The 13,996-nt window shown below is 34.2% G+C and overlaps 1 protein-coding gene across 4 annotated transcripts in view; it reads left to right on the top strand.

Annotated features, from left to right (window-relative positions):
• The window catches only part of CFAP46 (cilia and flagella associated protein 46), a 97,331-nt gene that overhangs the window by 40,487 nt on the left and 42,848 nt on the right, over positions 1–13,996 (top strand). For all 4 annotated transcript variants that reach the window (XR_005556059.1, XM_039337454.1, XM_039337452.1 and 1 more), the window contains 10 exons: positions 1,397–1,565; positions 2,539–2,623; positions 2,739–2,877; positions 5,706–5,889; positions 6,615–6,774; positions 7,153–7,313; positions 8,318–8,413; positions 9,403–9,477; positions 9,558–9,722; positions 10,847–10,995. Coding sequence is in view for 3 of the 4 variants with exons in the window: in XM_039337454.1 (XP_039193388.1) it covers positions 1,397–1,565; positions 2,539–2,623; positions 2,739–2,877; positions 5,706–5,889; positions 6,615–6,774; positions 7,153–7,313; positions 8,318–8,413; positions 9,403–9,477; positions 9,558–9,722; positions 10,847–10,995 (1,383 nt within the window). In the remaining variant the exon portion in view is untranslated. The remainder of the gene's footprint in view (positions 1–1,396; positions 1,566–2,538; positions 2,624–2,738; positions 2,878–5,705; positions 5,890–6,614; positions 6,775–7,152; positions 7,314–8,317; positions 8,414–9,402; positions 9,478–9,557; positions 9,723–10,846; positions 10,996–13,996) is intronic.

Genomic DNA, 13,996 nt, shown 5'->3' with positions numbered 1-13,996 from the left:
AGATGAAATATAAAAATATTAAAAATTAAATCTAAATCTAAAAATGTATTTAAGACATGTGACATGGATAAATTTTAATAGCTCTTTGGCAAGAAGACAAAGTTTTTAAAAAGGCATTTTAAATAGAAAATATGAAAAAGTAACTGGCTTAGCTGATGCAAAGTTTCCAAAATTGTACATAATGCTCCCATTTCTTCTTTTTTTCCACAACAACCCTGTGAGGTAGGTTGGGCTGAGACCATGTGGTTGCCCAAAAACCACCCCATCAGCTTTCATGTCTAAAGGAAGACTAGAATTCACAATATCCTGTTTCCTAATCCAGCAGCTTAACCATCACACCAAACATTTTTATTTCAGGAAACAGACACAAACATAATAATGTTTATTGACAGGAAACATTTAGTTTCAGAAATCTTTGAAGTGCTATTGAAATAAAGCTGCAGTTCTGTGTAAGATAAATGGAGTGCACGAGATACGTCACCCCATAACATAACTTTTTAAAAATATTATATTCACCTAGGGGAAAGTTATGAAATTAAGAACAGATGACATAAATAAGCATAACAGACTAATCTATAAATATGTAGAATCTCCTGTTCTGAGAATATAAAATAATAATGGGAACTGATTGTAATTATGGAATACTTGATTCTTTGGGAAGAGCAATATCACCTAATATTATTAAACATTTATTATGGTAATGAAAAAGAAAAAGAGAATGAAAGCTTTACTGTTTGTGTTGATGTGTAAAACCTATAAATAATTTTGACAATTGTTGTCAACATCCAACAAACAGCAAGTTATGGGGGAAATTAACAAATTGGCTTAATAAACACATTATGCTTATTTACTTTGCTAATTTTTAAATAATCAAGATAATTAATAATTACTAACTTGTTAGAACAGCAGAAACATTAAAACATTAACCTTACAATTAATTCATTGGAGAATTTTGTTATTTTATTTTATACAGCAAATATTATGTAGGTGTATTCATAATTGTATATATATAATCCTGGGAGTTTTTTAAGGAGTCAGTAGAAAATTATTTTAGAGGACAAAATCTCAGGAATGATTAAATTACTAAAAATTATCTCTGTTATATGGCTTTTCTTTCCAGGTAGGTAGGTAGGTAGGTAGGTAGGTAGGTAGGTAAGTAGATAGATAGATAGATAGATAGATAGATAGATAGATAGATAGATAGATAGATAAGAGAAATCAAGAGATAAAACCTATCCATTGTTTTTATTAATGGATAAGCCCTTTAATTTAAAAAAAATTAATGTCTTAATGTTGAAATATGTCCAAGAGGGTAGTTAATCAGAATCATTGCAATTGCATTACATACCGCTTATAGCAGGCCTGTGGGTTTTATTTTATTTTTCCGCTTTCTTAGATATGCAGGAGAAGCAGGAAATCTTAGCATTGCCATGGTAGCAGCCCGGCATTTCTGGAATGCATGCTTACCTTTCATTGGTTCTTCAGCAGACAGGCAGCATCTCAAAGCACCTACAGAAGTCATTCTCAAGAGCATCATTAAAGCATCAGAGGCCAAAAGTAAGCAGGTAAGGAATAGGACTTTCCTACCGGATTCGTGACTGATTTGACTTCCAATGCTCAAAACAGAAGCGAAACCCAATGAGGAAAATAATAATGTACATCTTACATTATAATGTAAAAAGGTAAATAAATAAATATAGTCTATAATAAATGATTATAAATAAATAATGGATTTACATAATAAAATAACAAGTGAATATCTTTGGACAACCTGACTTTCCCAGCACAATTGGCATTTTTGGAAAGGATTTCAAACTTCCTACGTCTCACTCTTCTTGAGATTGTTGTTTTCTGCCATTAGATAATAGATCCTACTACTACTACTAATAATAATAATAGTTGGAAAGGACCTTGGAGGTCATCTAGTCCAAACCCCTGCTCAAGCAGGAAACCCTATACCATTTCAGACAAATGGCTGTCCAATCTCTTCTTAAAAACTTCCAGTGTTGAAGCATTCACAGCTTCTGGAGGCAGATTGTTCCACTGGTTAATTGTTCTAGCTGTCAGGAAGTTTCTCCTTAGTTCTAGGTTGCTTCTCTCCTTGATTAGTTTCCATCCTTTGCTTCTTGTCCTGCCTTCAGTTGTTTAGCTTGACTCCCTCTTCTTTGTGGCAGCCCCTGAGATATTGGAACACTGCTATCATGTCATTCCTAGTCCTCCTCTTCATTAAACTAGACATACCCAATTCCAGCATCCTTTCCTTATATGCTTTAGCCTCCAGTCCCCTAATCAGCTTTGTTGCTGTTCTCTGTACTCTTTCTAGAGTCTCAACATCTTTTTTACATCGTGGTGACCAAAACTGTATGCAGTATTCCAAGTGTGGCCTTACCAAGGCATTGTAAAGTGGTACTGTCTTGGGTTTTTTCCCCCCATTTTTATTTTAAAACTTTATTTTGTTATAATCACAACATTATAATTCAAATGTCAATGACATCTTTTCTACTACAATCAGAACCTCTTTTTTTTTTTTTTTTTTAGGAAGCAGATAATATGTTACAGCTGCACCAGTGGCCTACAGTAGATTTTCAGAGCAGCAGCCCATCAGATTGGCATTTTTTTCCGGGTACGTTTTTTATCATTTCATCTTTTTAAATATCCTCTCCCTCTTTATATTTGCTGATGATCTCTACCTGAATGGATTTTGTAAGATTGAGATTTTGTGTTAATGTCTTTCAAAGGTGCTGAGGAAGATTTGACTTTAAGAACATTCTTGTATGTGTTACTGTTCCAAGCACATGCTGATAAAAATGATTGGGAGACAGGCCTTAAGGTTTTAGATGAAGCGGTTCAGATTCTCCCTCGCACAAAGCACAGACTGTAAGTCATTTGGATAGTTTGCAAAATATTTCAGTGAATATGCAATGCTATGGCTGTGGTTATCATAAGTAATTATGATAACCAGAATTAACCCAGGGAGAAACTTTCCACTTAGATGGTTGTCTTTTACCTCCAAGCCACAACTTTTAATAATAATAATCAGAATAGAGCTGGAAGGGACCTGGAGGTCTTCTAGTCCAGCCCCCTGCTCAAGCAGGAATCCCTATATCATTTCAGACAAGCGGCTGTCCAGTCGCTTCTTAAAAACCTCCAGTGATGAAGCACCCACAACGTCTGAAGGCAAGCTCTTCCACTGGTTAATTGTCCTCACTGTTAGGAAGTTTCTCCTTAATTCCAGGTTGCTTCTCTCCATCCGTTGTTTCTTTTTTTGATAGTAAGAGAAATCTGATTTTCTTATTTATTTATTTGATGTCTATAGCCACCTATCTCAACAAGTGCCCCTGGCAGCATATATCATTAAAAGTATTTAAAACAAAATAAATTAATATATATAGTTGTCAAGTAAAGCTATTGCTGTCAATGCTAATATAGCCAACAAAATGGAGCCTTAAAGACACTCAGGGCTATAGGCCTGGGCACATAACCAGGTCTTCATAGCCTTACAAAAGGCCAATAGGATCAGGGTCATCCTAATATCTGAAAGGAGAATCTTCTAGATGGCTTTGATGGAGAATTGACAGACACATTTCTTGGCTTAGGGCCCTGTAACATGCCCAATCTACTATTCCTTCCCCAGTTTTGCTTTTTTTTCCCTCCAGTTTTTTTCTTCATTATGAAACATACAGTCTATAAATGTTCTAGTAACCCACTAACCAAAGGGGTTCCAATATTGCTTACTTAAGGTCTTCTAATTAACCCTATTCCCCAGGGACAGTGCCTAACTACCTGATATTTGAATGAAACGAACAGTTCTTTGAAACTAGGATGCTTACAGAACACTATTAATACCAATAAAGAAGAATATTTGTAGCTCATAGTTGAAATGAAGGTTGCTGTCTGAACTTGGTTGTTATATAGCAGACATTTCATTACCCAAACTAGATTACATCATCAGTGAACACCAAGGACCCCCTCGTACTATTAATAATTGCAAGTATATGGTGAAATACAAAAGACGCTCATTAGACACATGTGGCAGAAGATCATTAACAAGCTTTATCACTTTCCAATGGTGAATTGCAGCAAGTGGCAGGCTGGAGACAGCTTGCACCAACTGGCAAGAGTCGTGGTTCTGAAATTTTGCGAACTGGTTGATGGCAGAGGGGAGCCTCAATGCCTTGCACACAAATCAGCTCTTCTGCAGTTGGTGGTGTTGGGTGGCAGCAGTGGGGCCAAAAGAGGTTGTCCTTAGCATGTAGCAGCACATCACTGGTTGCAACTCAGTCACAGTATTTAATAGTCACATATACATATTCCTATAAACACATTCCCACTTTTATTTCCTTTTCACTCCAATATCTTGAAGTGAAAATGATTACTAATTGCATTTCAGCAAGCATTTGTAGCTCAACGGTTGCGTAAAATGTTCTACATTGCAATTTTTTCTAATGGGTTTGTTGAAACAGCTCTTATTTTCCTCAGTGTGGATATATTACTTAGTGCTAACATTAAATTCTACAAATGGGTACATTTGGAGGCAGCCTTTGTTAACCTCCACCAGTAATAGCCTCCTCTGAATATTAAATTAGTTTGTATTCATCCCACTGTTGGAATTCCGCTGTATGTAATCCTGAATGTAATATATTTTTTTTTTTTTTTATTAAAAGTTTTATAAATTTTACAAAAAAAAACAAGAACAATACAGAACAAAAAACAACATATACAAAAGAAAAAAAAATTAAACAATACATATAAAAAAAACCCCCACCCCACACCCCTCCCAAAAACCCTCCCTTCCCCCCCCCTGAGCTTCCCAGAGCAGAATATAGGCTTAAGAAATAATAATAATAAATAAAAATAAAAATTAAATTAAAAACTTTATATTTATATATATAAAAAAGATATCTATAATATATATAAAAATAAAACTTATGAAAAAGCTATATAATATTTTTGTATACCCAATCTAAATTGTATAAATTTTATCCATTTGTCCCAGATAGCAAAAAACTTCTCTTGCGTTTGTTGCTTTAAGAAAGCCGAAATCTTTGCCATTTCTGCCAGATAAGCTACTTTAAAAAACCATTCCTGCAATGTAGGCAAAGATTCCTTCTTCCAATATTGTCCAATTAACAGCCTCGCGGCTGTGATCAAGTTTAACATCAATACAACCTCCTTTGTATCACAATCTGTAACAATACCTAACAAAAATAATTGCGGAGTAAATTTTACCCTCCTTCTAAAAATTCTCTGGATATTCCACCATATTTTGATCCAAAATGCTTTTATCTCTCTACATGACCACCAAATATGATAATAGGAAGCCTCCTTATAACCACATCTCCAACATTTAGGTTGCACGTCAGGGTACATGTAAGACATTTTTTGTGGATCAAGGTGCCATCTATAAAACATTTTATAAAAATTCTCCCTTAGATTCTGTGCTTGAGTAAATTTGACATTTCTCACCCAAATAGTTTCCCAGGTGTCCAATGAAACTGAATGTAATATATTAAAATTTCTTATGTACTGTTATGCTAAAGTTTGGATATGAATGAACTTCATTCCATCATGGGAGGTAAATATTCCTGCAACTCAAATAGTGCTTTCTGACTTCAAAATACTTTATAAAAAAGTTTTGAAATAACCATTTTGTCAGCTTATTAAGTCATTCATAAATACTGACGAAATAAATTTTTCCTTCATAGCCCAATTTTTAAGCATATGGTCATGGTAAAGGCAAGACTAGGACGTAATTATATAATGGAAATTCAGAAATTCCGTGATGAAACTGAGGATTACATGTCAGATATGTGGCATCGTTTGGCATCTGTCTCCTTTGATATTGTGGGACAGTTGTCTTGCTACCAAAATGCAATTGAAGTTTTACAGGTTCGTACGTATCTTCTTTTTAAAAGATGCTATTAGTTTGCAGTTCTTGATGAAAAATTAATATCTGACAGTGGTAATAAGAATATAAGCTTTATGTAATTCCTAATTCTTGTTTTGGATCTTCCTTTCAAGAAGATTAGTAGTCTTTTGTGATTCTCCACCTAAACATCTGGGGAGACCGAAGACTGAATTAATATGGTTAAAGATTTTCAGTATATTTCTGACTTTAAGTAGCTGTCCTTGAGACACCTTTGGCTTATCAGATGTTAGAGGCACCTGAAACACAAAGTTCAAGTGAATGATATAAATTTCAATTTTGAAATGTTGCTGTTGATATTTATCATGTCATTCATAGTTTTCCCTTCCTCGAAATTCCTAGTACTATCTCTGAATTGAAAAAAATGGATGTGTCTTCTAGAGATATATCAAAGTTAGGCTTATACCCCCGTTGCTACATAACTTAATCAAGGCTTTTGGTCCTACAGGTGTAGAAAATGCCTCCTTTTCCCCCAGTATTTGCTTAGAGCCACCAATAATTTGCAGACGGTTAGGCTAGATTAATTTTCTGATCCCTTCCAAATCTATAATTCTATGACTCTCTGATCTGAAATTGTACTTTCCTAAAAGCAGTATAGGCTTTTGTATATTTATATTACCTTGTTTTCCTCTGAATGGGAATGTGTATCAAGAACTAGTCTAAATATGTGCTCATTGTTTTTATGTAGAAAAAGGAATCTGAATTAAAGAAAGTGGATAATATCTTAGGATTTGCAGAATGGCTGTATTGCAAGCAGTTTCCTCTTAGTGAGGCTATTAAACACCTGGAATGGGCAATAAATATGTTATTGTATCTCAGACCTCTCCAAAAAAGTCCTGAGGAAGAAGGTACGTTTTTCAAGCTATGTTCCAAATATAGCTGTGTTTATTTTAGCATTGGGGGTGTCGTGTGATATAATATTTTTGCCTTTGACATTAAAAAACATTTAGATTTTTTCCTGTGGTCTTCTACAGATGATATTTTCCTCTTTTTCATTTAAACAAAATATTGTTTTATGCCTTAATGATTTTTTAAATTAAGGGGTGAGGAAGATAAAATTAATGCTTGAGACTTTGGGGACTACCCAGGAGCTATTATTCAGCTACACATGGAGTTTACGAGTTATACAAAACATTCTGTTACATAAAACGTATCAACAATGTGTTTATATTGTTATATAAAACGTTTTCAACAATATTGATTGATTCTTCATATTTTCTTTGTAGAATTAAGAAACCAAATTAGTATTGGAGAATTGAGAAGCATAAAACAGTTAGAAGCTTTATTTAGAGCTTATACAATAATGGCAGTCATTTCTGGCCATGGTTCAACTTTTTATGAGCAATACTGTTTGATGGCGTATGCTTTTGTGATTCGCATGTGGCAGGTGAGATAAGAACATGGTAACTAGAAGGCTGCTACATGTATAGTACAAGTCTATTAGGTTTTTTTTTAATGAGCTTGAATTCAAAGCATTAACCGCAATCACATTGATCTTCCAAAAAGAATTATTGTAGCTTTTAATGAAGATAAGTTATATACAAGTGATTTCTTGATACACTTGAATGTCAAGTCTGTTCCAAAAACTTGTTCAAAAGAAATTCCCACTTGTATAGAATTATAGAATCTGTAATGCTATTAGTCTGAACAGAAATGTGTGTCATTTTCTGCTGTGTGCTGATATTATAACAACATTTAATTGGAAACAAAATTAATCTATTTCTTTTATATTTTTATAAGTGCAATTATATTCCACACAAAACTATTTACAGTGAATCAGGCATCTTGTCAAGGTTAAGGCAATGAAGCTTTCAGAATCTCTGTCTAAGCGTGTTTTATAGAAAAAAATGCAACCTGAATTGGAATATATCAAAATGAGTAAATCAGCACAAATATAAAAATATATGTTAGCAGGAAAGTGGTAGATCACTTATTACTTTACAAGCCTTATTGGCACATCCCAACCAAGGAAGAAAAACAGTCATAGTTTACAGGTTTTTTAGCCAATGTATTTTTTGATGTTCTGCTCTTCATAGAAACCAATGTTTTCCCGCCATTTTAAGAAAATATTTTTTTAAAAAAAGTTGCCTCTTAAAAGTAGTATAAATTTAGGGATACAAAGTAGATCAGACTGTATTCGTTGGCTCAATTAAGTTTTTTAAAAAGTTTACTTTTCTAGGAATTTTATTAAGCTAGCTTGTATTATGATACATGACATTAACTTTTATGTATAGAAACTTTTGTACAGAAAGTAAAAGCAATCTGTAAAAAAAAGCCTTTTTTAGTAATATTATGTTTTATTTGTCATAACAAAAATTCAACATTTAATTGAATTAAGAATTGTACTTCTTGGTTTTTTTCTTCCCAAAAGCAAGTGTAATTATTTTTCAGATGTCATTCACAACAGCAGGATTGCTTTTAAAGACCAAAGTTTCACCAGCCCAATCAACAACTCCAAAATCAAAAGATAAAAAAGATGCAAAAAAGGTAAGGCACTCAAAAGCTGACGTCTACATGTCCAAACATTTCCTCCCATCATTGGGGTGGGGAACAATCACACATATGCCATAATGTCAATGACATAGCAAACAGATATGACACAATTTCATAATTATGTTACATTTGTGTTGACATCATGAAGCATATAACTTGTTACAAATATTGCCATGTTCCATCAATGTTACTTTATTAAGTAAGGGTACTGTTAATACTTCTAATCCATGGATAGAGAACATCTGGATTTTCAGATTTGTTGGTCTACCAGCATGTATCAACATTAATTAGCAGAAGGGGTGCTCAGGACCATAAGGGTGATAATGTAATAGTATCTAGAGAGGCTAAACCTTGACACCTCTGTTACTACCTTTCTATCTGAGAATATATTAGTAGGGAAATGAATGCTTTTTGCTTGGAAACAAATATATACATCACACAAATACTGCCACATATCTTTAAATTGTCAAAACATTCATGAGTGTAATCATCACAATTTCTGTAGCAGTGATCATTTATGAGACAAGGTGAGAGGGATGCATTCACACATCTGTCTAAAATTAAACTGATGACTGATTGTCACTTTCCTGTTTTTTTTAATTTGTGGTGCATACAATAATTGTTTTATAATTCCTTATTTTGTTGCTATTCATAGTATTGTAAGTATTGGCAGAGGGATGGGTGGCATAGAAATTTAATAAATAAACAGTGGCTCTTTCCTTCCTCATTATAATTAGACTGAATGATAAAATGTTATCTCCTTCCCAAATTTGGAATTTCTATCTGTTGAAGAAACAAGACAGTGAACAAAGTCATTTTCACATATCTGAAATATTATAGTGTTTTTTTAATTATTATTTCTGCTTGGAAGTCCAAGACTAAACCCATGAGAAGAGCTGAGACTTGTTTGAAGAAAAAAAAATATTAGGACTGAATGTATTATTACAGAAATATCAATCATTATTTCTTTTTTTCCCCTAAAGCCTGATCCTACTCAGGGTTCACCTACAAGCCCTCCTAAAAAAGATAAAGAGAAATCCCCAAAAGATGTAAAAAAGGTACATTTCCTTTAGTGCATGTATTTTGATTTCATTTATGTTAACAAAAAGGAAACTTTGTTAAAGAGTCCAATTTTCAGATACGCTCAGCCAGTAAAGAGAAGGTGAAAAGGAAGGGGCCAATTGATGTCTTGCCTGGAAATGTGGAGGAATGGGCTAACTATGAGTGTCCTGATGAGATAAGAGAAGCCTTTAAACAGGACTCAAGTGGCTGTACTGTGAACAGAGAAACCATTTTAGCACCTGTGAGTAATGTCTTGAATAGACCATAATTGAAATTATCTATTCCTCTCACTTTTTTACTTCCAGTTGTAACTTGTTTCTGGCTTCTTTTCTTCAATATTATTATATTGAAATTACAGGTAGTCCTTGTACAGTTCTTAACAACCCTAATTAGAACTCATAATTACACCACTAAGTGAAGCATTCATTAAGTAGGAAATCACTTGACCATGACTCCTTTCAGATTGAACAGAAATAAGACTAATAATTTTCAGCTTTTTGCTTGCCTCCTAACTGTGCCCATGCTCTTTGGAAGGCTTGAAAGCCTGATTGCTGTTTTGTACACATTGAAAACAATGCAATTGTGCTGGTAGTCAAGGGACTGGAAGCCAGGCATTCTTTATAAACAGCTTACGGTATTCACTTGAAATCTCTTCCTTTCCAATCTCTCCACTTTCTGGAAGGGGGAAGCAATTTCTATAGGCAATGTCTCCTTTGCCTGACTCCTTCATGCCTCTCCTCATAGAGCAGAGAGATTGAAGAGAAAGAGATTTCAAAAGAATACTGTAAGTTGTTGAGTAGAGTACCCAGCTTCTCAGCCCCAGGGCAGCTAGTGTGATTGCATTGCTATTGATGTATAGAAGAGCAAACAGTTTACTTTCTCGCAATCCCTTTCTCTCCAATCAATCTGTTCAGCCAGAGGAGAAAAAAAAAGAATAAAAATATAGGCACAGGATAACTGTATTAGCGATCACATGATTGAGGGATGCTGCAATGGTCAGAAATGAGTGTAAAGTTATTTTTTCAGCACTATTGTAACTTCAAATAGTCTCTGAATGAATGGTCAGGAAGTAAGGACTACCTGTATTTGGGGTATTTTTTGTTGAAATATCTGCAAGTTGGTCCAAAGTGTTACATGTACAAGTAGGCAGCAAAGACAATTTATGTAGTAGCTCAAAATATGAAATGTTATTATCCTCACATAGCTTAGCAGTTTGCAAACACTTACATTCTTAGTAGTACTGTATAGAAATCTGTCTTTGGGGGATTTATTTCAGAGGGCTTTTTTGAAGAATTGAAAATGTACACGAGAGACAAGTATTGCCATTGTAGTGAACTTGTTTGTCCTGTATTCTTTTAATTTTAGACACGCACCTTGTATTACTTAGACCTTTTATTTAAGGAACTACAGTCAATGTTATGTACTCACATGACTCTTCCACTTTTTCACTTGGCTGAAATCATTGCTCATGATGTTGTTGAAAGCAAAAGTCTGTCAAATCTCTACCATCTCAGGTTTGTATTCATTATTTTTTAGTCAATGTGAAACATTTCAATATCTTTTCTACCCACTGATAAATTTATGTTTGGGTTGTTGTTTTTTATGGTGGAACATCTCAGCTCATGCTATGTTTTTCATTGCTCCAAAGCACCTTAGATTATATTGCATACCAATAGAATATTTCTGTAAGTTTGAAGAGATTGGAATTGGAATATCTGCCCCCAGAAGTATTTGTTTAGAAACATTTATATTGAATATATACTCAGTATATATACTCATTTTGATTGTTTATGACAGTCATCACTCTGTAGGACCAGAAGCTATTTCAGAATAACAATAGCAATCAATAGCACTTAGACTTATATAACCTTCACAGTGCTTTACAGCTCTCTCTAAGCGGTTTACAGAGTAAGAATATTGCCCCCAACAATCTGGGTCCTCATTTTACTGACCTTGGAAGGATGGAAGGCTGAGTCAACCTTGAGCCGGTAAGAATCGAACTGCTGGCAGTTGGCAGAATTAGCCTGCAATACTGCATTCTAACCACTGCGCCATGGTTCTTGATACAGGTTGTCTTTTATGCATCTAAGACAATCCTACAGAAATTTCTTGGTTCATGGTGCTCCTATCAGTTTTCAAACTGGCTTGCAGTGACTGACAAGCTGTTCCCTTTTTAAGTAGTAAGTTCCCTGCAGCTATAGTTTATTAACTAGAAATAAACTGCTTTGAAAATAGTGGGAATAAACATGTACTGTATAGGGTTGTTCTGTAAGCCAACTGTATGTGGAACGAAGCATAAAAACTAAATTTATGGAATATCTATGTGAAATGAATGTGAAATCTATGTGAAATTATTCTTTATAATTTTAATGTGAAATTTTTGAAGAGACTCCAGGTTGCATGAAACATACAGCTTATTGAACATTTACAGAAAACAAATACCGAGATAGCTGTGCATAAGTACAATACATATGCAAATAGTCCTTGACTTATGACAATTGGAACTGGAACTTCTGTTGCTAAATGATGGACTCATTAAGCGCATCACAACTGATTTTATTACCTATTTTGCTGCAGTCCTTAAGGAAATCATGTTGTCATTAAGCAAGTTGTTAATTCACAGAGTTCTTGAGCTGGGTCAGTTTCCCCTATTGAAACTTTGCTTGTTTGAAGCCCCCGGGAAAAGTCACAAACGGCGATCAGATGACTCCAGGATGCTGCAGTTGTCACAAATACATGCTGGTCACCAAGTGCTTGAATTTTGACTATGTGACCACGGGTACTACAACGGTACATCAGTATAAGACCTTTTTTTCCAGTGCTTTGAACAATCATTAAATGAATGGTCATAATCTGACCATAATTTAATAGTCACAATAGCTGTAGATAAAACAAAATTCAAACTTAGTTTATTTTTCCTTATACAGTATAATGGATAGATTGGCATGAGGACAGAGGTTATTCCTGTACCAATTTTCTCCCTGGAAAATACTTTTTTTCAAGTACAGTACCAGCAAATACTTACTGGACCAATTCCAGTTTAGAATTAAATCTGCAGAAGCACCTTGACTCTCTTTTTCTCCTTCACATTACACCTTGTTCCTTTTCTCTTAGTGTCTTAATTCAGATTTTTAAAAGGCAAAGCATTTCTTCAGCTGAAGAACACAGCAGCTGAGGGAATCTCTTCCTGCCGATGTGAGCAATACCATGTCTTCTTCTGGAAGGTTCTTGGGAATTTTGTGTATGCCTTCTCTTTCATGCTGGGGAAGCAAATGTCAATTTTGTGAATTTATAACATAGCTTGATTTAAAAAGAAACTTAAAATATTGCACTGGATGATATCAGAGATTAATCTTGTTGGTTTCTTCCAACACAAGAGAATTGAAAAGTAGCCTCAACATATTTAAAAGGTTTAACTTGCTCTAGATATTCATATTTGTTGGCCATTATTTTGGACCTGCATCCAGCTATTATCTTGATTTTTTTTATTAGAACTAATAATCAGCAGGCCATAGAGAAGAGTGTTAAATTCTTCCAGAGCTTTTCACTAGGAATCCAATCAAACCCTGATTTAAGATCCAAAATTAAGCACTAAGTTTCCTGGAAGGATAGGGAGCTATTAATTTATTTCACTTTACTATGTTGGTCTAAAACTGATCCATTTGAACCCTACTTGCTCCTTTGACAAAATATTTTCCTGAATTAATTCATCTAACAGTTTCCAATGCAAACAATGTAACTGTAATTTACTGATCGTACTTTGTAAATTGATCGAATGATCATTGATTGGATTAAATCCATTCTGGTTTTTTTTAAAAAAAAATAGTTGCAATAATAGATCAGCCAAATCCTCGGGGATCTGAAAGAAGCAGTCTAGAAAAGTGAATAAGGTCACCAAAGTTGGGGGTTACCAATCAATGTTAATTTTCAGTAGTCCAGTAGAATCATATATTCCCAGGTGGCCTTTCCATTTTTCAATTGCAAGATTAATTTAGAAATGTCAAAGGAGGATATTAGTGGCTGGCCATGAATACATTCTTGACTTAATTCAAAGATCAATATATTAGCTGAGTCATCACCAAAAAATAGTTCAATAAATGCTTTTTCCAGACAGATAGTTGGAGTGTTTCCTCTATAATAGGTAGCTTTTAGGGGTTAGCCATAGGGTAGCCCGCAGAGGATTCAGCTATAAATTGCCAGAAAGCCACAGAGCTTTGCTTTTTTAATGAGTTGAATTAATCACTGCCAACTGTGTTATTTTGTTTCCTACTTTGTTTTATACACACACATATGCAGATACAGATATATTTCTCAGGCTTAATATAATTAAATTGGCTTTGATCCTGGCATAATCATAAGTTAGCTTTTACAATAGTCCTATTGTTACTGCTTTGGAGAATGAAACACTATCATAGGCTGGATATTAACAATTGGTTCTTGATATATGTGTATACCGTCTCATGACTGTTCTTATCCACATTCATTTAATGAACAAAGTTGCAATGGCACTGAATA

Source organism: Crotalus tigris, unplaced genomic scaffold (genome assembly GCF_016545835.1).
Source record: "Crotalus tigris isolate CLP2741 ecotype Arizona unplaced genomic scaffold, ASM1654583v1 scf7180000017678.2327064, whole genome shotgun sequence".
NCBI lineage: Eukaryota > Metazoa > Chordata > Lepidosauria > Squamata > Viperidae > Crotalus > Crotalus tigris.
The sequence above is the reverse complement of the archived record's forward strand: the minus strand, read 5'-3'. Positions and strand labels throughout refer to the sequence as shown.